This window comes from Stegostoma tigrinum, chromosome 31 (genome assembly GCF_030684315.1).
Source record: "Stegostoma tigrinum isolate sSteTig4 chromosome 31, sSteTig4.hap1, whole genome shotgun sequence".
Lineage (NCBI taxonomy): Eukaryota > Metazoa > Chordata > Chondrichthyes > Orectolobiformes > Stegostomatidae > Stegostoma > Stegostoma tigrinum.
This window is the reverse complement of record NC_081384.1, coordinates 33,262,324-33,286,996: the sequence shown is the minus strand read 5'-3', so window position 1 is coordinate 33,286,996 and position 24,673 is coordinate 33,262,324. Positions and strand designations below refer to the sequence as shown.

Below are 24,673 nucleotides of genomic sequence, written 5' to 3'. Positions count from 1 at the left end.
AGATTCAACAGCAGCTTTGTACAGAACAGAAGCAATATGGACTTTTGCCAGAATTTTATAAAAGGAAAAGTGATGTCATTTTAATTTGTCTATTAAACTGGTTTCAGCTGTAACTGCAAGCATCTCAAGATCAAGAGAGAGATAAATTGAAATTGGACAATGCAGCGCAGGCACAATCCAGTCACCCCATTTCAATCTGTCACTCTTTAATGCCTGTTAGTATACACCACCAATATTCAGGAAGCAATTAGTATTCCACTGCGCATCCTGAACACCAAAACACTTACACTGCAAAGCTACAGACAGCTGGAAAGCAAATAATTTAACCCTTCCTACTTCTTCAACGGCTTCCAAGATTACAACATGGTTCTCACTGCAAAGCTTTTCTGAAGACTAATAAACAATAGTTGAATTCATCAGATTATTCACTGTCAAGCCAAAAAATACAATCTGGTGAATGTTACTGAGATCCTCGAACAGTTAACTTTTAATTCCTCCCATAATTGATGCTGTCTTTGGAAGTGGCAATGTTCTTTGACCTACCCACAGTGATTATTGCAGCTATCCTTTAATTTAGAGAGACACATTGATGTTTGCAAGTCAAGCAATGCGATTATTTTATGTTCAATGTGACTCTGTACATCTCACAGTGAGACATCAGCTGATGCAGGCTCCAAGGAGATCTCTATGGAAACTGGGTTACCACGGAAATGCTGATACTGAACTATTCTGACAGTAAGATGAATTTATCGAGGATCATCCGGGTGAAACTGCTGCAAAAAAATTCATCTTCAACTGTTAAACACGCCATCTCTGAGCAGGACAAGACACACAAAGCTGACAAATACGACCCCTTTTCATAGATGAAAAGGAAACTAATTCAGAAATCAGTTATACAACAAACTGGATTTAATCTGTGAATAATTGATTATATATTAATAATGCACCCTTTTCTTCATAAAAATTAAATATCATTAATAAATTAATTCAAACATACATTCTGCCCATTTATTTCTTGAAAAGAAATCAGTTCATTTTGCTGGCTTTAAATTGATTGATATTCAGGATATATTCATCAGCTTCTGTTTGTAAAGATAGAAGATGAGACAAAGATTATTTGAAGGAAGAAGTGGCTATTATGGTATTAAGGCTATTGGGTTTCAATGCATAGTCATGCATGAATGTTATATTCAATCCAATTCTGAAGGAGGTATGCTTCATTACAGAATTTCACTGTCTTTATGTAGTGGCTTACTTTTGGCCATCTGATGAAAAAATATTTGGTTAATCTTTGCTGCACAGTTAGGTTTCCATGTTAGGGCTGGTTTCCCCAGATCAGGCTCATCAAATCTACGGTTGTAGGTATTTGTGTTATAGTTCATTGCACCGCAAAAAGGCCGGATGCAGATCTGTGCCAGCAATTTCCCAAATGGCAATGATAAATTATTGGGCCATCAGGTGGGGGAGGATCTGAACGTGGGGGTTTGAGAATGTTGCAGCTGCTTCCTAACACAGGCCTGAAGAAAATACAAGGGTCCCCCAAGTTAGTTGAGAATGCACTCAAGTCTAACGGTGGTCAGTTATACAGTGACATGGCAGAGCCATTACAGCTGGTCCCTGGCTTGTCTTATCAAGCAGATCAAGACACAATGTGCGAGTGGGGAAAAACAAAGGAGGCTGACGGACAAAAGAAATTGCTGTTATACACAGCCATTTCAGTCAGACTTCACTGGAGTGTGACCTACATTATACAAAGGAATAGTCTTCATCACTTGATACTGCTTCAGTGGATCCAACTTGTATAGATGCCGGTCAGTGATGAAAATGGCACGGTCCTCAGATTTATTAAATCGATTTATCTGTAGTGAGATAAAGACAAGTACAGAATATGTATTAAAACCAATCCAAGGCTGAGCTCTTAAAATTGTATGGGAATAATCGTAGCAAAGCCTCATGGAATCAACAGCACAAATTTGGACCTAATTTTTGTGCTGGTGGGGGGATTAATTTTCCTTCAGGTTCAGGGGGAATGACGACAACCCAGTTCTGTTTTTAAAATGTAATGTGACATGACCTCCCTTTCATTTAATGTAAAATTCCTGTCCTTTTTCTGCACAAGAAGGAAGTTAGGAACTTTGTTCAGTTTGAACACTTACCACCCTGAAAGTTACCTTTAATCATTATAAAAATGAATGGCAGATTGCACCCTGAATGATAGTTTCCGCACACGTGCTAATCTCTTGCACTCTGGTATAACTGGGCTCTTCCTGCTACTAATTAAATGTTGATGGCATTGAACTGACATCACCAATGCAAGACAGTCATTAACTTGAGAACCCGTAACAGCCCAGAAATACACAACGGGAGCTCCTCTTGTATGCCAGTTATAATGCTGATCCACACATATCAGCAAAACCTCTGGTTTCTGAACAGTTTGCTGACTTTACACAGCAAATGGGAGGGAAATTGAAACAGATGTAATTTGTGCTTCTTATTCTTCATCCATTGACAAGAAAGACAGGCACACTAACATCTTTCAAAGCCACTAGATATTGTAAAGTGCTCTTATTTAAAAGTGAGTGTTGTCTTTTAATCATTTATAGAATACGTGCCTGATTTTTGAAGTGTCCAAATTCACCTGTGTGAATTCCTAGAATTCACTGAAATCTAAGTCTGAAGTATCACAGTAAAGCTGTACAGCAAATCTCACAAATGGAAATTAGATGCATGATCAGATTATTTGTTTTAGGTTCCACCGTGGAGTAAAAATTGGCCAACTCCCTCACTCTTTTTTGAACAATATCATGGGGTCTTTCTGGTCCACCCTGGAGGATAGGCAGGAAAGTCTCCGTTTGACTCTTGCAAAAGACCTAATATTAAATGTTAAACTTATGTTAGTGAAGACAGGATTATGCTCTACTACAATTCCCTCACCATTCAATAGTTTGTTAAGTCAGCACATGATAATGAGAATTCTGAAAATCAAAGTTACATCCTGATATATAATTGGCTAATAAGCCATATAATTCCTGGAATATAATTTTACTTTTCACTTTAATGGTCTTTTTCAAATAGATTTTGTGTGGGTTCCTACTGGACACGAAGATGGAGACTTCAGTTTACCATGCTGTCAACTGTCAACAAGAGTACAATGGAGTCCTGCAGCTAGGACTGCCTTACAAATTGTTGGCATACTTGGTGAGTTCTAAATTATAAAGCATGATGTAATTGTCAGCTGATAACACAGGGTGCATCTGTGCAGTTGATGAAAAACTGATGGAATGTAAAGGAATTTTGCCTTTGGGATGATACACAATCACAAGCCTGCAAAATACAACCATCTCATCAAAACAAGTTTGTGTCAGGACATATGCCTCCAGCAGAACAAGTAAACGCCAAACTCTCTTTTTATATACACGAGTGCACCTTCAAAGTCTAGCAGCTATTTTGGAAAAAGTTTCAATGCAGATGCTTATCTCTTTCTGACAGCAACATTTCACAGCTTCAAAAGAAGTTTCTTAACTACAATGATGACACAACAGTTAGCTGTCTTTGATTTGCGGTCCTGTTATAATCAGAGTGAAACACAAAATAATCCTGCCCTGCACATACTATGTACGTTGCATGTCATATACAATGTAAATTACTGCGCTGGCACACAGTTTTTGGAGAAGTTGCGACAATGACTATGAGATGAAAGTGGATTGGAATATTCAGCTTTTAGACTAACCACAGTTGAAAATCATGGTATGCCGACATGTTTTCTGAAGGTGCAGTTGTAATATGCTTTGGAGTAATACTTTTGATACATGCAACTGCCAAAGTGACAGGTAAACAAGTCTTCTTCAATGACCATATTCATTCCTCATGGATTTCACAGAGACTTGCAACAATACAATATAATATTAAAGAGCAATAAATTTTGCACATATAAGCCTCTTTCACATGTTTTAACATGCATCACTGTTAATGAATTTGATCCAAAATGGCTAGCAAATTAATGAAGTTAATGTTAATAATGACACTGGAAGATTGACTCACAGCAACATCTAATGGCTAGCATCTTAAATCAAGACTGTATGTTAAATCTATTTGCAGATCAAGAACTGAAGTTCTATGCCATCATTGAGAATTGTTCTGCGGACCCGTGTGCTACAACGTGGTATGGTGCTATTTCTGGGCATCCTAGTTTGCATCAACTTTCTGAAGGGAGAAAAGTCTGCCAGGTATTCTGTTCTTGCTTCCAACAAGCTTCTAGTCCATGTTATAAGCGTTGAAAAAGCAGATTCAATCTACCAGAAGCATGCTGGAAAAGCATTATCTGTGACATTTTACAGCCTCCCCATAACTTTCTCCCATAATAGGAGCCTGGGCTCTTACAGCAGTGCATAGAGCCTGGAGTCCTGGCAGTGGTAGGTCTGAAGCCTAGATTCTTGGCAGTAGTGATGATCGGAGCAGAGATCCTTGGCAGTGTCAGTGAGGTGGCAGCAGAGCTGGGATCTCCAGGGGCGCCGGAATCATCATTGCTGCTCCCAGAGCAGGACTCGTTGAGCACCGAAGCACCTTCCAGATACCTTGTATAAGCCCTGTGGCCATGCTTGAGACCCCAGTTTGAACATAAGACACATTCTTCTTTAAGCGTAACGAAGTGTGGGGCTGGATGAACACAGCAGGCCAAGCTCCTGAGATGCTGCTTGGCCTGCTGTGTTCATCCAGCCCCACACTTTGTTATCTTGGATTCTCCAGCATCTATAGCTCCCATTATCTTCTCTTCTTTAAGAATTTTTTTTAAATCCTTATTGGAACTCAAAATGGTGCCGGATTGCAGCAACAAAACACTTTTCATTACCTTCAAGGCAATTGCGACAATAAATTACTCACTCATGCAAAAAGTAATGGTATTAATGACCAGGTAATCTGTTTTCATGATTTTGGTTGTAGATTAAGTCTGAGGAGAATTCCACCTTGCTCTTTTTTAGAGTGTGTCAGTATGGTATTTTTTGCACCTATCTCAGTGGATAATGGTTTAACATCTCATTTGAAAGACAGTATTTAGAACCAGTGCAGCAGCGCCAGCCTAGATTTTGTGCTCAAGTGTCTGGAAGGGAGATTGAACACACAACCAGGTGATTCAAAGGCAAGAGTGTTATTAGTGAGTCAAACTTTTATCAGGACACGGCTGAAACAAAATACATTAAATGGAAAAGGAACTATGAATTCCTAAGCATCTGCAGATTGCAGATAAAGTAGATCTTTTTCATGTTTCACATAGAAACATTTACTAAATTAAAATTAAGCCAAAAACTTTTTACAGTAAATTGCAAAGTAATTAATTTATTTAAGTTAAATATTTTGATTTGATTTATTATTGCCACACGTACCTAGGTACAATGAGAAGTTTTGTTTTGCATGCAGTACAGGTGGACCATATGATACAAAGTGCATTAGGGTAATAGAACAGAGTGAGGAATACAGTGTTACAGCTTCAGAGAAGGTGCACAAAGAGCAAGATCAAAATTAAATTTGGAAGATCTATTCAGAATTCTAATAACAGCGGGGAAGAAGTTGTTCTTGAATCTGTTGGTCCATGTGTTTCAGCTTTTGTATCTTCTGCCCAACTGAAGAGAACATATCATAATAAACAAGGTTCTAAGATAAAACAACAACTACTTCATTGATAACATGGTGCAGAGCTGGGTGAACACAGCAGGCTAAGCAGCAGGGGAGCAGGAAGGCTGACAATTTGGGCCTAGACCCTTCTTCACGCTTCATTGATTTACTTTGAAATTTGATCCAAAATGGCGTGCTAATATCATACAATTTGCTTTATGTAGTGCTTCTGCACATAGTACTAAGTTTACAGGGAACCAAAATCTTAGCTGTGGTTCTATGGATAGCATTCTCACCTCTGTTGCAGAAGTGACATCAAACCTCACTTCAGAAACTTCAGTGCACAATCTAGGCTGAACACTCCAGTATAGCTCTGAGGGATTGCTGCTGTCTTTTCAAAGAAATGACAAACACAACCTTGCCTGCGATCACGAGTGAAAAATCCATACCCATGGCAGTACTGAAAACAGAGCTGGGAAGTTCTTCTTGGTGTGCTGGTCAATATTTTTCTATGAACTAACATTCATGAAGCAGTTCATCTGGACATTATCACACTGGTGCTTATAGGATCTTGCATTGTGGAAATTTGCAATCAAATTTCATATATTACAAATTTCATATATTACTACAAGTGAAAAGTAACTAATTAAATGGAAAACGCTACTTGCTTTAAGGGAGAAATTAATCTTTGTTAAACTGTGGAAAAAGTTAAACCCTTTGAGGCTGACAAGCTAACACTAACATTAATTTGAAAAACCATCAATATTTAATTCAAACATAAAATCTGTCTAGCAAGAGCGCTGGGCTCTCAACACAATCACAGCTCTTTCTTCACACTGACTTACAATGCTAACATGAGCTTCATGTTAGGTGAGCTTCCCCAACTGCAACATGAAGATCAAGTCTCCAGTGCCCTTTCTGGTTCCTCTGAATAAAACTTTGCCTGGTAATGGTGGAGAAAATTTGCCGTTGACTATTGACTGGAAGAAATTTGAAATATTAAATAATATGATTACGATATGATTTTGGAATAAATAATAATTAACAATTATGAGACTGACTTTTCTTTTTCACTTAATAAGATTGTATAATGGAAACTCAATAAGTTTTGGTTGAGTGTTGAAGTTTTGGACTAATTGAGAGTTAAACAACATTGGAAGAAAGGCAGTTTCAGCAATCACTATTTCACCTCTGTATTAATTTAGTTAATTATAGAATCACAGAACAATAACACGCAGAAGGAAGCCATTGTCATAAGCATACCAGTTCTTAAGGCATGATCTGAACAGCTCCACTCCCTGCTCTGTCTCAATTATCCATAAAATTTTATGAAGGATTTATCCAACTCACTTCTGAAAATTATTGCAGAATCTGCTTCTGATTTCTTTTTACCAGTGCATTCCAGATGATAATTTGTTGCATCATTTTGCTTCCTTCATGGCATCTTTATTTTTGCCAATCTGCATTCTCTGGTTCCCAGTCCATCTTCAATTGGAGACAACTTTTCCCAAGTTACTGCACGAGAAGTTTTCAAGTCTTTAGCACTTCTATCAAATCTCCCCTTAAATTTTCTGATCTAAGCACAGCAGTGCCTGTTTCTAGAAACAGAAATTTACAACACAAACTGTACGCGACAAACAACACCACCTTCCGATCGCGAATCATTTTAACTCCCACTCCTACTCCTACTCCCTGGGTGACATGACCAACCAAGGCCTTCTCCAGTGCCACAACGACACCACACGCAAACTGGAGGTGCAACACCTCATATCCGGCCTCGGAACCTACAGCCCAATGGCTTAAATGTTGAATTCACAAGTTTTAAAATCTCCCTACTCCTGGCCTCATCCCATGTCCAAAGCTCCTTCTTACCCCACCTCCTTGACCTAACACAACCTGTCCATCTTCTCTCCCACCTATCCGCTCCAACCATCCCACTGCTTATCTGCACTGAGCTATCACCATCGCACCTACCGTCCCCAGCCCCACCCCTCCCCTCTCTATTCAGTTCCCAGCTCCCTTCCCCCAGCCCCATTTCTGAAGGGTCCCAACCCAAAATATCAACTTTCCTGCTCCCCTGATGCTGCTTGGCCTGCTGTGTTCCTCCAGGTTAACACTGTGTTACCCCATTTAGTTCATATTGCCTTTCCTTATTTTTCTTAGCAAATCACCTCACACTTCTGCAGATCAAACATACCTGCTGTGTACCTGCATATTTCTCAGTCTATACTTTTCTATATCTGTTTTAATCTTCCTCACTACTTACAGTATTTCCAAGTTCTGTATCCGCAGCAAATTAAATTTTGCCCAGTATACCAGAGTCCAGGTTATTAATAGCTATCCAAAAGCAACAGTGGTCCTAACATTGATGCTTGAGGAACAAAAATGTGATTCCCTCAGTATGAAAACTGTTGTTCATGAGTACTCTTGGCTCTCTACTCTTTTGCCAAGTTTGTATCAATAATGTCATTGTTTCCTTAATCCAAGGGCAAATTTGGCACATTTTAGATATTACTTTATTAAACCCCTTTTGAAAGTTCATGTGTATGTTATCAACACTGTTACCCAAATCAACCGTCTCCGTTATTTAAAAAAAAATGAATCAAGTCATTCAAACACAATTAGCTTTTCAAAAGTATGGCTAGCTTTCATTTCCTAATTCAAATTTTTTAAAAAACTTTCAATTAATTTACTATCAAATTATTGTCTTAGAGGTTTTCCCACCAAAATCAGGCTGAATGGTCTTTTGTTGAACAATTTGTAATCATTTATAATCCTCCAGTTCTCCCTCACCATCCCTATTTCCAAGGAAACTTAGAAGATTGTGGATATATCCTCTAGACACCTATCCCTCAAAAGAATTTTTTCTACGTGCATCTAAAGATAAAGTGGACAGCCAGAGACTTTTTCTTAGGGTGGACGTAGCTATTACGAGGAGGCATAGTTTTAAGGTGAGTGGAGGTAGCTACAGGAGAGATGTCAGAGGTAGGTTCTTTACTCAGAGTGTGGTCAGGGCGTGGAATGCATTGCCGGAGTGGGTAGTGGAGTCGGCCTCATTAGGGGCATTTAAGTGGCTATTACGTACGCATAATAATGATAGCATAAGGTAGGGGAGGAGGTTAGATAGACCTTAGGTTTAGGGTATAAGTTCGGCACAACATCATGGGCTGAAGGGTCTGTACTGTGCTCTACTGTTCTATGTTCATGTATTTGACTCCAGTCAACATTTTAATTACCTTCTCTTTATTTTGATCCCTAACCCTAACGTATCCAATTTCTCCCTCTTTTGCTATTCAGAATGGACTGGATGGATGAAAGGGCCTGTTTCTGTGCTGTATGACTCTATGACATGGGAATCCTCTTCTCCAGTGAAGGCTGGTATATGGCACATGTTTAATTGTTCAGCAATACCTTTGGTCTTCATTATGTTCTTTCTTGTTGGTACCTAACTGGTTTCACCTGACCTCTGACCATCCTTTTACTATTTATATATGTTATGAATGTTTTAGTTTTAATAGTGCATAGACAGAGTTTGAAGAACTGTGGAAATACCTGATTCTGTTTCTAAAGAGGTCATTGAAAAGGCACATTGGGACTTGTTTTAAAATCAAGGCATTTCTTGGTAGTCACGTGTCTTGTGACAGCTGTTTGTTTACTGGAATCTGCCTGCCTGGATTTATGACGGTCAGTTTGCATTGTCTGTTTAGATATTAGTGGGTGGAGATTGGTGATTAGCCACTGAAAGTCATTCGCAGTTCAGTTCTTCTGTTTCTTGAAATAGGTACTTGTCGTGGTCTAGAGTAGCATAAAGTGCTTCTGAAAGAGTCTGCTGATATTTCTTGCAAAACTGCCTCTGCAAAGTCTCCCAGACGACGACTGTGCAAATTCACAACATCTGTCTAGATGAAAAAGTAACAGAAAGATGGAGATATCACCTTCTGCAAGAACTAGTAGTGTTGTAGCTAGTTCTGGGGAAATTAAGTGAAATAGCTTAAAGCTGATGTATTGGTAGAGCATTTGGGAACCAATGATCACCATATTATCAGCACCTTCCTCTGTTGTATTTTGGAATTCAGGAAACTGTAGCTTTGGATGTCCTTTCCCTTCCCCACATAAGAAAGTGACTCGTCTGCACCTGGACTCTCCTCATTGAAGGTCTTCCTTTGTTAATCAATATATTCTTCCTTCCAAACTTTGATTCCAATCCATCCTTTCTGACCCCTCTCTAATTCACTGAAATTAGCACTCCAACTGAGTACTTTTACCAGGATTCTTTTCATGTTTTGCTTCAAACCTGATAATATTCTGATAACCAGTTCCCAAATACTGTCCCAATTAAACATAATTACCCTGTTCAACTTAATTACCAGACGTGCTACAACAGCGTTTTTGGTTTACCCCTTGTTCACCTGAAAATAGCCATTTGTTTGCATACTTTACAGGAATTTCTCCCTTTCTTTGGTGTTTCACATTGTTATCTTTCTAGTGTATATTAGAATAATTGAAACCTTCTATTATCAATTTTCTAATGTCCTTGGGTCGTTCAACAATTTGCCAACAAATTCTCTTTCCTCTTGGTGATCTGTATTGCCTCCACTGTTACTGAATTCTAACTTAGTGCTGTAACAACATCTTTGATCACACCATTTGCATTTCTCCTTTCATTATTGACCATGAATACATTGTAGTCATAGAATATTAAGTGTCCATTCTGCTTTGTATTTGATTCAAGTCACATATTGCAAGTACAGCATTACCCCATGTGTACTTGTATTTGCAGTTCACCCAACCCTATCTATGCGTATGTATACATGCAATCCAAAGCCATCTTATCCTGCCTTGCATTTCCATCATGCCCAATCACTCCTATTTTTCAAGCACATATAGGCAGCATAACTCATTCTTGCTCATTCTCCAAAAGTGTGAACACTTGGCGTTTAATAAAAAATAAAAATCATTGTATGTAAAGTTTTGAACAATACTGATACCTTTAAAGATCAGGGATACCTTTAAAGTATTTTTAACACTAACAAGTATTACATAATTAAGCAGGGTGCTTGAAAGAACTTGATTTTTGCAAAATATTTATTAAAAAGTACAGGAACAACATGATATTGAACGTTATTGTAAACATGGGATATTATGGTAAATCTGGGGGAAGAAATCTAAGAATCATATGATTTTGCAGAAGTTTATTTTTTGAGATAAATCCTACATCAGTGTCAAAACTTGGAAGAAAAGATATTGTTGTGGATTACTGTTTGTTCAAGGGTATACAGTCAGTCTTCATTCTGTTCTTGTTGGAAATTGCTTCATAAGTGTAATCTGACCTCTCACCTAGCAGGTGGTTGTACATTACAATAAAATTGGTTGGCATTCACTCTGGGAGCCTTTAGAGCCTTTAAAAAGGTAAACAATTTAAATTGAAAATTGTCTTTTTCCTAAAATTGCACAACTGGAAACAGCTTTAGCTTTGTCAGCTTGTGTATTTCACAGGTTTATGAAAATTCATACATTATATTTCCGTTTAGCTCATCGTGTTTCCAAGAACACTGGAAAGCTTTGGGATGCAGTGTTTTGTGAAATCAAGGTACTATATGGCATCACAGCCTTTGTAGGCCCATGTGATGTCACAAGAACTCTGTACCATTAACAGTCATAGGTCAGTATCCCTACATAGCTGTTGAGGAGAGTGAGAGATGGTGTGCACGTGCACATGTGCGTGTCTCTTTGCGTCTTGGTGACGAGCCAGAAGTAGCTAAAATGGGCAGCTTATGTCCAAACTATTTGCATTTAGCTACTCTCTGGATAATGGCAGGAGCCAGTGATTTGGATGGTTTTATGAACTCAGGGAGATTCTGGGCAGGCTCTGGTCGGAATGTTGAATGGGACTTTGTACAAACATCGTGCCTCTAACTAAGAAGTAATCGCATATCAGAAGAATTGAACTTAGCTCAGCAGCTAATGAGGATAATGAGACTCATAACCTTAATAATGACTCCACTAAAAGATAAGCAGCAATCTCCTGACAGCAAATATAAGGGAAGACGCAAGATTACTTTGCTATTTGCCTTTACATTTTCTGGAAGTATGTGGAACTTCCAGAGAGAAAAAATATCTTCCATGGACAGTTTTCTACTTTGCCCTGTTTCTATTTATTTAAAGAGAAGTATTTCAGATTCTGGACGGCCCCCACAGATTAATTGATAGGCAGCCGCCTCAGAAACAAACAAAGAAAGGAGAGACTTGGCAGCTGGAGAAAACTGGGGCGCACCCAGAGTCTGAACAAGAAAATAAAGTATCAAAGGAAAGCTGTCAGCTGATTGGCTGCTGTGTTACCCTTTCTCCAAATTTCGAGGATGAGCCTAAGCAGCTGGAAGATTAAAACCATTCATTAACTTTCCTGTACTGAGGTGACATCAACAAAAGTGGCATATTCTTTTGCTCTTAACATATATGGAGAATCTCTTTTACCGTATTTGCCAAAGCAATTGTTCCCTTTTTGCAGCCCTGCTTTACCTCTTCAGTATAGTCCTACTACCCTTATACTGCTCTAGGGATTCATTCAATCCCAGCTATTTATGCCTGAAATGTGCCTCTTCCTCTATCCTGACTAGAATCTGAATTTGTCTAGTCATCCAGCACTGCCTATATCAACCGGACTTGCCCTTCACACTAACAGGAACATACAGTCTCTGAACTCTCATTGTTTCATTTTGAAGGCCTCCCTCTTTCCAACTTCCCTTTATGTGTAAATAGCCTCCCCCAACTAACTTTTGAAATGTCCTATCTAATACTTCAAAATTGGCATTCGTCCAATTTAGAATGTTAACTTTTTGATCAGGTCTATCCTTTTCCATCACTTTTTAAAAACGAATTGAGTCATAATCACTGGACCCAAAGTGCTCCCCATTGACACCTCAGTCACTTGCCTCGCCTTAGTTCCCAAGAGAAGATCAAATTTTGCTCCTTCTCTAGCAGGTACATCCACATATTGAATAAGAAAATTTTCTCATACAGTACTTTCTGCTATTACAGCCAACGCAAATCGGCTGTAAAGTGATTGATGAATATGTGAATGCTGTGTGTAAAAGACAAACCGGTGCACGTGTGTGTTGGCTATTATGCAATTCCATCCCCAACGCTAAAAATCGGGGTGCCTAGTGGGATACAATGTTGACGTCAACAGAGTCTCTGCATCGACATCACATGCTGAGAGTGAAGATTTGAAGAGCTGTTTGAGTTCCACTGTGAAGACCCGTCTACAGCTGATCAACAACTTGTTGCTGAAGGGGAAAATGGAAGTTGGAGATGAAGTCCAGGATGTAGAACCATGAGAACCTTCCACTTCTCTTTTGTCTTCTATTGAGGGGAGTGGAGAAGCAGCTGCAGCTCTTAGAAGACAATGACTACAATGCAGAACGCAGCAGGGAAGCAGTTCGTGGAAGAAGGTCTTACTTGGCACCCTATGAACAGCTTCTTTATGACAGAAGAAAAATGGTGAAACAGTCAAAACTGGATGTCTTTTTTTAAGCCAACACCCAAGAAACAGTCAGAAGACATAGAACCACAGCCATCCATTTCTGGATTAACTATTTTTCGTCCTGACCCTGCACCTAAAGGTGGTGGTGGTGGTGATGATGATGACAACCCTCAGCCCCTGTCTTAACAACTCAGCAACCTCAAAACCACCCTCTTCCCCATCAAGGACAACACAGTGTGGAGCTGAAGGAACACAGCAGGCCAGGCAGTATCAGAGGAGCAGCAAATTTCTAATGGGTCCTGGCCTGAAACGTCAACTTTCCTGCTCCTATGACGGTGCCTGGCCTGCTGAGTTCATCCAGCTCCACACCGTGTTATCTCTGACTCCAACATCTACAGTTCTTGCTATCTCCTCCCCATCAAATTATCTTCACATTTTTTCAAGATAAAAATGTTAAATTTACTGTATTATTTCATTATTAGATATGAATTTAACACTTATTTAAACTGTGCTATCCTTTGTGTTAGGCTAACTACTATATTTGTTTCGACTTGGAGTAATATTTTTGGTGGTCTGCCCCAACCTTATTTTTTCTATAAGCCCCGTTATGTTTATTGCACAATTTTCTATAGCATGAGGTCACACAACAGCGCAACTATTGCATTAGAGCAGAAAGGACTGTACACACTTAAATTCCTCTCCACCTAAGCTCTTAACACTGAGGCAGTCCCAGTCTATTTTTGGGAAGTTAAAATCCCCTACCATTACAACCCTATTATGCTTACATATTTACTTCTCAATTTCCTGCTGGCTACTGGGGAGCCTTTAGTACAATATTACTAAGTTGATAATCACTTTCTTATTTCTCAGTTCCACCCATACAAATTCACTGAATATTCTCCCAGGAATATCCTTCCTAAATGTAGCCATAATGTTCTCCCTCACCAAATATATCACTCCCTCTCTTCACTTGCCCTCCGCTTTCTATCCTTCCGATAACACCTATACCATGGAACAGTAAGATGCCAGCTCTGTCCATTCCTGAGCCACATTTCTGGAATACCTATGGTATCCCACTGCCAAGTTCTCAACCAAATGTTTGAGCAAGAGGTGGAGTTAGCTGCTTCATGTAATTACTATACAGGATACTACCTACAAATCAAAAAGTGTTTTGTCTATCACACAAATGGGTAATGGGGTCTGTGAATTGCAGTGCTGGTGCAATACTAAGTATACAGGCTGTAGCTCCCAAAGATCGGCAGATCATATCAATCAACATATCGCTTTGGTTTGATCCTGCACCTTCTGCATTATATCCAGAAATACCTGCCATTCTTGTTCCACTGCCATCCCTGCTAGGGTACTGAACCATTGAACATTGGCCATCTCCTCCCTCATAGCTCCATAGTTCCCTTTGTTCAACTGCAATACTGACACTTCCAATTCTCCCTTCTCCCTCTCAAATTGCAGATTAAAACTTATCATATTATGGTCACTACCTCCTAATGGCTCCTTTACTTTGAGGTCCCCGATCAAATCCGGTTCATTGCACAACACCAGATCCAGAATTGCCTCCTCCCTGGTAGGCTCCAGTACAAGTTGTTCTAAGAATCCATCTTGGAGGCACTCCACAAACTCCCTTTCTTGGGGTCCAGCACCATCCTGATTCTCCCAGTCTACCCGCATGTTGAAATCTCCCATAACAACTGTAGTGATACCTTTGTGACAGGCCAATTTCAACTCTTGATTCAACTTGCACCCTACATTCTGACTACTGTTTGGGGGCCTGTGGATAACTCCCATGAGGGTCTTTCTACCCTTAGAATCAGGAGGTGTAGAGTCAGTATGGATAGAGCTGAGAAATTCTATGTCCCCCCTCGCAAGGGACTGAATATCATTCCTCATCAACAGGGCCACCCCACCCCCTCTGCCCACCAGTCTGTCCTTTCGATAGCACACATAGCCTTGAATATTCATTTCCCAGGCCCTGTAGAATAAGTAAAATAAAGACTATGAATTTATACTAAATAAAATCGTGTAGGTGGAGGAGAATCTAAATGTGTTTGAATGGAGGTGCTTTTCTTCAATCTGCAATCAGGACAAATAACAAGCTTACCTTCCGTACATGACTGGAAAAGAGTGTGTTCATGTATTTGTCTTTTCGCTTCAGTTCATTGGCTCTTGCCGAGAAGGCAGGTGTCATCTGTGGGTTATCCCGTTTCTGAAATCAGAAAGAAACAACGAGACGGTAAGAGATGTTTTACAAAACCATCCCAACATGACAACAATATTGTTTCAAAACTATAGTTCTTTCTCATGAGAACAATCAATAACATCAATTGCAAAGTAGGGAGTGACTCTGAAGTCATCAAGGATTCCCAGAAAAAACTACCCTTTAAGTTGAGGCGATTTATTTTATTTGCAACATGAAAGAAACTTCTGAATAACATATTAACAAAACAAAATTGATTAATCAAAGCTTGTGAACATTAACTGAAAGGAAAAATGACATGAAATGTAAATTTTTAGTCACATTGCACTGTGAATTAAAATGCCTTAATTTGGTTCGTTTTCACACCCTATCACTCAGCCTGAAAATAGATCCTGTTTGAATAAGTAACAATTTTTTTCAGGCCTGTGGTCACAATCTGACATAATGGAAAATTCAAATCCCTGGAAATCTGATTCTTTGTTACACTGGAAACGTGACCTCAGGAAAGCCATGTTCAACAGTTGCCCTTAACCAGTGTCTCAGATCTATTTTTGTGTTTGCTTTCTTAGATCAAACTCCCAAGTATAACGACAGAACCTGACAGTATCGGAAAACATTTGCCGTGTGTCTTTCTCAAAACAACCCACAACTGAACCCACTGTATGTCTTCCTCCATGACGCCCATTTTCCTGTTTCAAATACTTTTTTTTCCAAAAATAAATCACATTACAAGTTCTGAAAAACGCAATTTAAATAGAGCATAACTTTTATATTTTATGTTATTTAAAAAATAATTCTCTGAAGGAATATGGATATTGCTGGAAAGGATAGCATTTATTGCCCACTTCTAAACTGACCTCGAGATATCCTGGGACATTTCAGTCAATAGTCAACCACATTTGTTATGATCTGGAGTCACATGTAGACCAATCAGGCTTTCATCCCTACAGTATATTAATGAGTTGGATTGTTTTTATAATAATTGATGATAGTTTTACATGCGTGATTATTACTAGCTTTTAATCCAGATTTTATTAATTCAATTTAAATTCCATCAGCTGCTATGCTGGGATTATATCCCATAAATGCAGGATTTTGGATTATGAGTTCCATGACATTATCATCACATTACCAGGTCACACATGATCAGTGTATGATACAAGTGTCTTATTAATGATGCTCGAAAACTGCTCTTGCCCGTTAAAGATACTGGCTCTTGTGAGGGCGTTAATTTAAAGGATACAGGATCCTGGATTAAATGGCCATTCTTTGTCTGAAATGGAGGGAAAGCCATGTTAGATTCTGCAAACCGGGTGGCACAAAGGACAATCCAACATCACCACCGTCTCACTAGCTAACTTGCCCAACATCAAGGCACCAATCAGTCAAAGCCATCTTTGCTGGGTGGGACTTTTCATTAGTATGCCTGACTCCAGACTCCCTAAACAACTGTTCTCTCGAAAAATCTGTTGTAACAACGAAACAAAAGCAACGCTGAAAAGATCAAACATTCCTGCTGACCCGAGGTACCTTGGTTTGGAACAGACTAAAAGGGAGCTGGTTTCTTCAGAAGGCACAAAATTCATCAAACGACTTTGTAAAGAACAGAGGTGAAGTCAAGGTGTTAGGGAGAGTACCATCAGCTTGAAGCTCCAGTAGTCGAGTCAGTGATCACATACTAGACTTAGCCACCATTTCAGCACTCATCAAATTGGTGTGGATGCAAGTATTCCTGGGTCCTAAAGGACTGCTTAAGGAGGAGTGAAGATGGAATGCCTTCGGGGCCATTACATCCAATCCTGATGTCACCCATTGTTTCAGCAATGGTCAAAGGAGCAAATGACAATTAGAAGCAAGAATCCTGGATTATTTCTCTTTCTTGATCTTTGGAATTCTGTGGCCATTACAATACAAGCAGATCCATATTCCAGAATCTCTGTAGGACCATAATGAGCAGTTCATGAGCCCAATGAGACATTGTGCAAGTCAACAAGTCCCTTTTTTGAAGTCTGCATATATGCTAATATGCCAAAAGACTCATGGGTCTCCATCTCTTCCTTACGCATGTAATTGCATTGATTATATGTGTTGTGACATCAAAGACAAAGGAACAGAATTATAGAATGATGAAAATAGTGCTTAAAATTATTAACACAAGCTTGTAAACAGCCTTCAGTTTATACCATTCACTTGTCTGACTGAAATGCATTCAGGCCTCACTTGTGACTGACATGTAATCGACTTAATTGAACAAACAATGGTAGCATTTTAACCATTCATAGCTTTCAGCTCCATCAAACTATCAGGATGAGCTGTGCCCATGTTCACAGATACAGTTATAATCCAGATTTATCACCCATTTGTGATGACACGAAGAAGGGCTGACAGACAATAGACTGATGTAACAGGATAAAGTAATGAAGCACAAGGCATGCAAATTAAATGCTGTTACATTTCAATGAATGTACCAGTATAGAGAGAGCTCTCAAAAGGTTGTAAATCTATGGAATTCAATACCCGAGTGGGTTCGACGCTGGACACTGAATAAATTCAAGAAGGAGATAGAAGCAGGTTAAAGGGTTACGAATTGTGGACAGGACACTGGAGTCAAAGCTGTGATGAGATCAGCCATGGTTCTGATCAAAGGACAACCATGATCACAGCAGTGGCTCAATGGTTAGCACTGCTGCTTCACAGCTCCAGGGACCCAGGTTCAATTCTAGCCTTGAGCGACTGTCTGTATCAAGTTTGCATCTTCTCCTCATGTCTGCATGGGTTTCCTCTTACAGTCCAAGCATGTGGAGGTCAGGTGGATTGACCACAGGAAATGCAGTGTTACAGGGACAGGGTAATGGGGAAAGAGTTTGAGAGGGACGCTACTTGCCGAGTCGGAGTGGACATTTTGGGCTGAATGACATGTTTCCACACTGTTGGAATTCTATTAAAAAATTAGCATTTTACACGTGGGTGTGCATGTATACTTTTAGAAAGTAATGGTTCCCAGTGTGCAATTGGGCATGACACACCAACTCCAAAGCAAAACAGGTGACCAAACCCCATTTATAATTAGGTCTATAAACCAATTTGTACATCAAAATTTATAAAGAAGAAACAGAAGCACTTTAAGTACTAAATGAGCAAGTTTGTTACAATGTCCAACTTGCTAAAGCACCACAATTTTCAGTTAATAACTAAAAGAATGATATATCAAGATTGCTCATTTTGAGATATTCATTGTAACAAATGATTAACAACACCATGACTTAAACACTAACTCTGTGGAAATCCTATAATTTAAAACCACAGAATGTTATACAACTAAAAAAATACACCTCACAGGTACACTTTACACTGTCTTTTACTTGGACAACCAATATTCTCAGAATCATTACAAAGCTTCTTAGTTCCTACCATACATTTGTTTTACTAGGGAAAAGGTATTCTTTTGTGTCCTTTTCTTTTCTCAGTTACCAAGCTCACATGAGGTTCTTTCTTCCAGACACCCTCCTCGTAGACAATACTTGGTGGCCCTTTAGGCCTCAATTTAACTTAAAATGCATTTGCTCTTGCAGGCCCAAGCATGAACTCCCTGCCACATTTCTCTATGAAGATCTGCAGCAACATTGTTTCCTAGATCCCTGTAATCCTGCATTTCCCATGGTTTCTTGATGTCCCCCTTCTCTCTAGTCCAGTAAATCTCCACATAAAACTATTCGAGATATTCAGTGATATTCTAGGGAAGTCTGGAAACTGATCTTTATAATGGTTTCCTCTGCATCCTTCCTGCTAGCAATGTAAATCACATGGATAACAAAGTGTGTAGCTGGATGAACACAGCAGGCCAAGCAGCATCTCAGGAGCACGAAAGCTGACATTTTGGGCCTCAACCTCTGATGAAGGGTCAAGGCCCGAAACGTCAGCTTTTGTGCCGAGATGCTGCTTGGCCTGCCGTGTTCATCCTGCTACACACTTTGTTATCATGGATTCTCCAGCATCTGCAGTTCCCATTGTCTCTAAATCACATGGATCTTGTTTCTAGTTAGAACTGCTGATTAGCTATCCAAGAAAAGCCAACATTTTCATCTTGGAACTAAATGGACAGGTCAAATCAGAACTGTTCATGACTTCACAGTTCTAACACTCAACACACTAGCTGCTGCCATTTGCTATAAAAAGTAATTACTTTGCACTTTTTTCCCAGTAAAACAATCTAAGCCTTCCTTTGATCTCTACCAATCAAACCACACAAATTTAGTACCAGCTACACCTCAGAAAAGGTCACAGTACTCACTCCTTTAAATTTACAAACAACCTTAAAACATCAAAATATGCTTTCAATCATATCTGCAGCAAGTTTATGTAAACAGTTGTAAATTTCAACAACTTAAACCCAACTGGCATATTTCTGGCTAGGTACTTTATCAGTACAGTATGACATACCCCATTGCTAGCTATCAAGTTAGTTCAATGTTGCACATTTCAAAATACAATATTTTCGTAAAAAATGAACAACTGATAGTGTTACCATGAACAGAAGAGACAAAACAATTGGGCTTGGGCCATGAAATTAAAGAGGTCTTTTTCAAAGTGGCATCATTTTCTTCTCACATTAAAGGAGGAGGCAGATGAAATATAGTTAGATAAAAGTGAGGCATTATATTTTGGTAAGACAAACCAGGGCCAGGCTTCCACAGTTAGTGGTAGGGCCCTACCAACAAGATAGAAGAGACTAACACAGCAGACACAGTAGTAGGCGAGCAATGTCAAGTTTGTGTCTTAAAGTCCTGCACTCTTTATTTAAAAAAAAGACTGGAGCGAGTAGGGGGATGCTTTCCATTCATGTGTGTTTTGTAATGACTGAACAAAGTCACTACTTCAAATTTTAAGGACAACAGGATCTTACAGTTCAATATTTCACTTGCCAGAAGTAGTGTGATCCAAAATCTAGCCTGAGATACTAGACAGAAAGAAAGGATTCTAGACAGGTTTTGTTCCAACTTTGTGTTGCCAAGTTACATATTACTGAATGCAGATCAACTTAAAAAATAAGGTCTGATATTGAGTATTCTGAAACCATGAAGTTTAGTTATATAGGAAGTGAACACTGTATCTGACATAGAACATAGAAAAGTACAACACAGTACAGGCCCTTCGTCCCACAATGTTGTGCCGTGAAATAATCCTAATTCAAAAATAAAACAACCTAAACTACATTCCCCTCAATTCACTGCCGTCCATGTGCATGTCCAGCAGTTGCTTAAATGTCACTAATGACTCTGCTTCCATGGCTACCACTGGTAAACTATTCCATGCGCTCACAACTCTCTGGGTGAAGAACCTCCCTCTGACGTCTCCTCTATATCTTCCTCCTAACACCTTAAAGCTATGACCCCTTGCGGCAGTCAATCTTGCCCTGGGGAAAAATCTCTGGCTATCGACTCTATCCATGCCTCTCATTACCTTGTACACTTCGATCAGGTCACCTCTCTTCCTCCTTCTCTCCAGAGAGAAAAGTCCGAGCTCAGTCAACCTCTCCTCAAAAGACAAGCCCTCCAGTCCAGGCAGCATCCTGGTAAACCTCCTTTGCACCCTCTCCAAAGCCTCCACATCTTTCCTATAATAGGGCGACCAGAACTGGACACAATATTCCAAGTGTGGTCTTACCAGGGTTTTGTACAGCTGCAGCATAACCTCGCGGCTCTTAAACTCAATCCCCCTGTTAATGAAAGCCAAAACACCATATGCTTTCTTAACAATCTTATCCACCTGGGTGGCAACTTTGAGGGAGCTATGCACTTGAACACCAAGATCCCGCTGTTCCTCCACACTGCCGAGAATCCTGCATTTAATCCTATATTCAGCATTTAAGTTCGACCTTCCAAAATGCATCACTTCACATTTATCCAGGTTGAACTCCATCTGCCATTTCTCAGCTCAGCTCTGCATTCTGTCAATGTCTCACTGAAGCCTGTAATAGCCCTCGATACTATCAACGGCACCTCCAACCTTTGTGTCATCAGCAAACATACTAACCCACCCCTCAACCTCCTCATCCAAGTCATTTATAAAAACTACAAAGAGCAGAGGCCCAAGAACAGAGCCCTGCGGGACACCACTCAGCACTGACCTCCAGGCAGAATACTTACCATCTACAATCACTCTCTGCCTCCTGTCAGCCAACCAAATTCTGAATCCAGACAGCCAAATCACCCTGTATCCCATACCTCCTGACTTTATGAATGAGCCTGCCGTGGGGAATCTTATCAAATGTCTTGCTGAAGTCCATGTACACCACATCCACTGCTCGACCCTCGTCAACGTGTCTCGTGACTTCCTCAAAGAACTCAATAAGATTTGTAAGGCATGACCTGCCCCTCACAAAGCCATGCTGACTCCCTTTAATCACGCTATGCTTTTCCAAATAGTCATAAATCCTATCTCTCAGAATTCTTTCCAAAACCCTGCTAACCACAGACATAAGACTGACTGGTCTGTAATTTCCAGGGATTTCCCTATTCCCTTTCTTGAAAAGAGGAACAACATTTGCCTCCCTCCAATCTTCTGGTATGACTCCCATGGAAAGTGAGGAAGCAAAGATCTTTGCCGGCGGCTTAGCAACCTCCTTTCTCGCTTCCTGGAGCAACCTAGGATAAATCTGGTCTGGACTGGGGACTAATCAATCTTAATGCTTGCAAAAATTTCCAGCACATCAACTTCCTCAATCTTGATCTATTCAAGCCTGTTTTTCTGCTCCTCAAAGTTCTCATTCACAACAAGGTCCCTTTCCTTAGTGAAAACCGAAGCAAAAAACTCATTTAGGGCTTCCCCTATCTGCTCAGACTCCACGCATAAGTTCCCTATGCTATCCCTGATCAGCTCTACCTTCTCCCTGATCATCCTCTTATTCTTCACATATGAGTAAAATGCCTTCGGGTTCTCCCTAATCCTTCCTGCCAAGCCTTTGTCGTGCCCCCTCCTGGCCCTCCTCAGTCCACTTTTGAGCTCCTTCCGAGCAAGCCTGTCATCCTGTAAAGCTGTGCTAGACCCTTGCTTCCTCCACCTTACGTACGCTGCCTTTTTCTTTTTGACAAGAAGCACCTCTGTAGCCATCATCCAAGGCTCCTTAATCTTACCCCTTCTTACCTGTCTCAGAGGAACAAATTTATACATCACTCGCAACAACTGCTCCTTAAACAGCCTCCACATGTCTGCTGTGGCCTTTCTGTGGAACAATTGCTCCCAATCTGTACTTCCCAACTCCTGTCTGATAGCGGCATAGCTTCCTTTACCCCAGTTAAATATCTTCCACTGGTAACTGCTCCTTTCCCTTTCCATGGCTATGATAAATGTGAGGCTGTTGTGGTCACTGTTGCCAAAGTGTTCTCCCACCACGAGATCTGACACCTGTCCTGGCTCATTGCCGAGCACCAAATCCAAAATGGCCTCCCTCCTCGTCGGCCTGCCCACATACTGAGTAAGGACATCCTCCTGAACACACCTGACAAAAACGGCTCCATCCAAACCATCAGCACAAAGGAGGTTCCAATCTATATTGGGAAAGTTGAAGTCGCCCATAACAACAACCCTGCTACATTTGCACTTTTCAACAATAATAACATCTCTTCTCTTTATCCCTCCTCAAACTCAAAAACACTACTAAAAAAAAACTAGCACTCATATGGACCTTTTAAACTTAGCCAAAAGTGCTATGTTGTTGCACAGGAACGTCATCAAACCACATAAGACGATATTCAGACAGATGATCAAAAGCTTTATCAAAGAGGTAGATTCTAAAGGTGCATTAAGGGACGAAACAGATGTAGATAGAGGTTTTGTAAGGGAACTAGGAAGAGGCGACTCGACAATTAGGCATATCTGCCAATGGTAGAGTGATTTAAATTACAGATGTGCATGAGGTCAGAAATGCAATCCTTATTATAGAAGAGAATGGAAGAACATCTATGGTCTACATTTTTGATCTAACTCTCTCTGCCTTTGTGAAGGTGGTGGTGAATTACATTCTTGAACCTTTGCAGTCCACGTGGCATAGGTACACCCAAAACACAAAATTAAGAAGGCAGTTCCAGGTTTTTGACCCAACAACATTGAGGGGGGGGGGGGTGGCAGAGAAAAGGTCATATTGTTTTGTTAGGATGTTGTGTGGTTTAGAGGGAAACCTGAAGGCAATGGTGCTTGTAGCCCTTCTTGGTACCACTGAAGGTGGGATAGTCAGTACTGCACTGCATCTCAAAGTGTACATTAGTGATGAAGAGCAAGAATGTTGAAGGATGGGAATGAGTCTGTGATCAGGTGGACTGCTTTGTCTTTGATGGTTTTAAGCATTTTTAATGCTTCTGAAACTGCACACACCCAGAAAATGGAGAGCATTCCATCATAGTCCTGACTTGTGCCTTTTGGATGGTGGACAGGCTTTGTTGAGTCAAGACACTGGTTATTTACTGCAGAATCCAGGGACCAACCTGTTATTGTAGTCACAGTATTTATGAGATTGTTACAGTTAAGTTTCATGTCAATGTTAATCCCAACATGTTGATGGAGGAGATGTACTTTTATTGAGCAAGAGGGTGAATGATTATCAGAGATGGACAGAATTTGGATTTGTGTTTACAATCAGATCAGTTGTGATCTTATTGAATGGCAGAAAAAGCTCAAGGTCTGACGGTATGTGCATGCTCCTAGTTCGCACATTCAGGACGCTATTGAATGTTCGGGAGAACATTAGATTCTGTCTTATTTGAAATGGTACTCCAATAAATAAAAATGGAAGGTAGTGACCAAAATCAGGCCAAGTGATGGATGGAATACTACAGATGACAGCGAGTTAACAGAATACTAAAATATTTGTGTCAGCTTTTTCCTCAGGAGATATTTACAACGCTGATAATGACATTGAATGATGTATTAGAAATGGCATAGGTATATTTGAAATAAAGAAACGTGGATGTACTGAATAAAGTAAACAAACTCCGAGGATAAAACTCTTGTGAATGACTGCATCCATGTATTTTGAAAGAATGTAGAGAACAGTTTGTCGTGGCATTACTACATATATTTAATAATTCATTAGAAAGAAGTTTAGAGCCAGAGGATTGGTGCAAAACAAACATTATTCCTGCATTTTGGGAAGACCACCAAAACATGCTGAAGAAATTAGTCAGCTCAACACTGACAAACAATGGAATCCTTGTTATAGAAGAGAAGAGAGGAAAATCAAGCTATGAGAAATAGAGTGGGAAGAAAATCTTGCTGGACTAACCTTATTAAGTTTTTGAGGATGTGACAGAGAGAGGTAACAACGGTAACAAAGTAGATGTAATTTGCTGGGATTTTCAGAAGACCCTCAATAA

General features: G+C 39.9%; 1 protein-coding gene across 1 annotated transcript in view; it reads right to left on the bottom strand.

Annotated features, from left to right (window-relative positions):
• The window catches only part of myo1d (myosin 1D), a 486,267-nt gene that overhangs the window by 133,919 nt on the left and 327,675 nt on the right, over nucleotides 1-24,673 (bottom strand). Inside the window, exons 19-20 of the mRNA XM_048560821.2 lie at nucleotides 15,210-15,314; nucleotides 1,746-1,859 (exon numbers count right to left, since the gene is read on the bottom strand). Coding sequence (XP_048416778.1) covers nucleotides 1,746-1,859; nucleotides 15,210-15,314 — 219 coding nt within the window. The remainder of the gene's footprint in view (nucleotides 1-1,745; nucleotides 1,860-15,209; nucleotides 15,315-24,673) is intronic.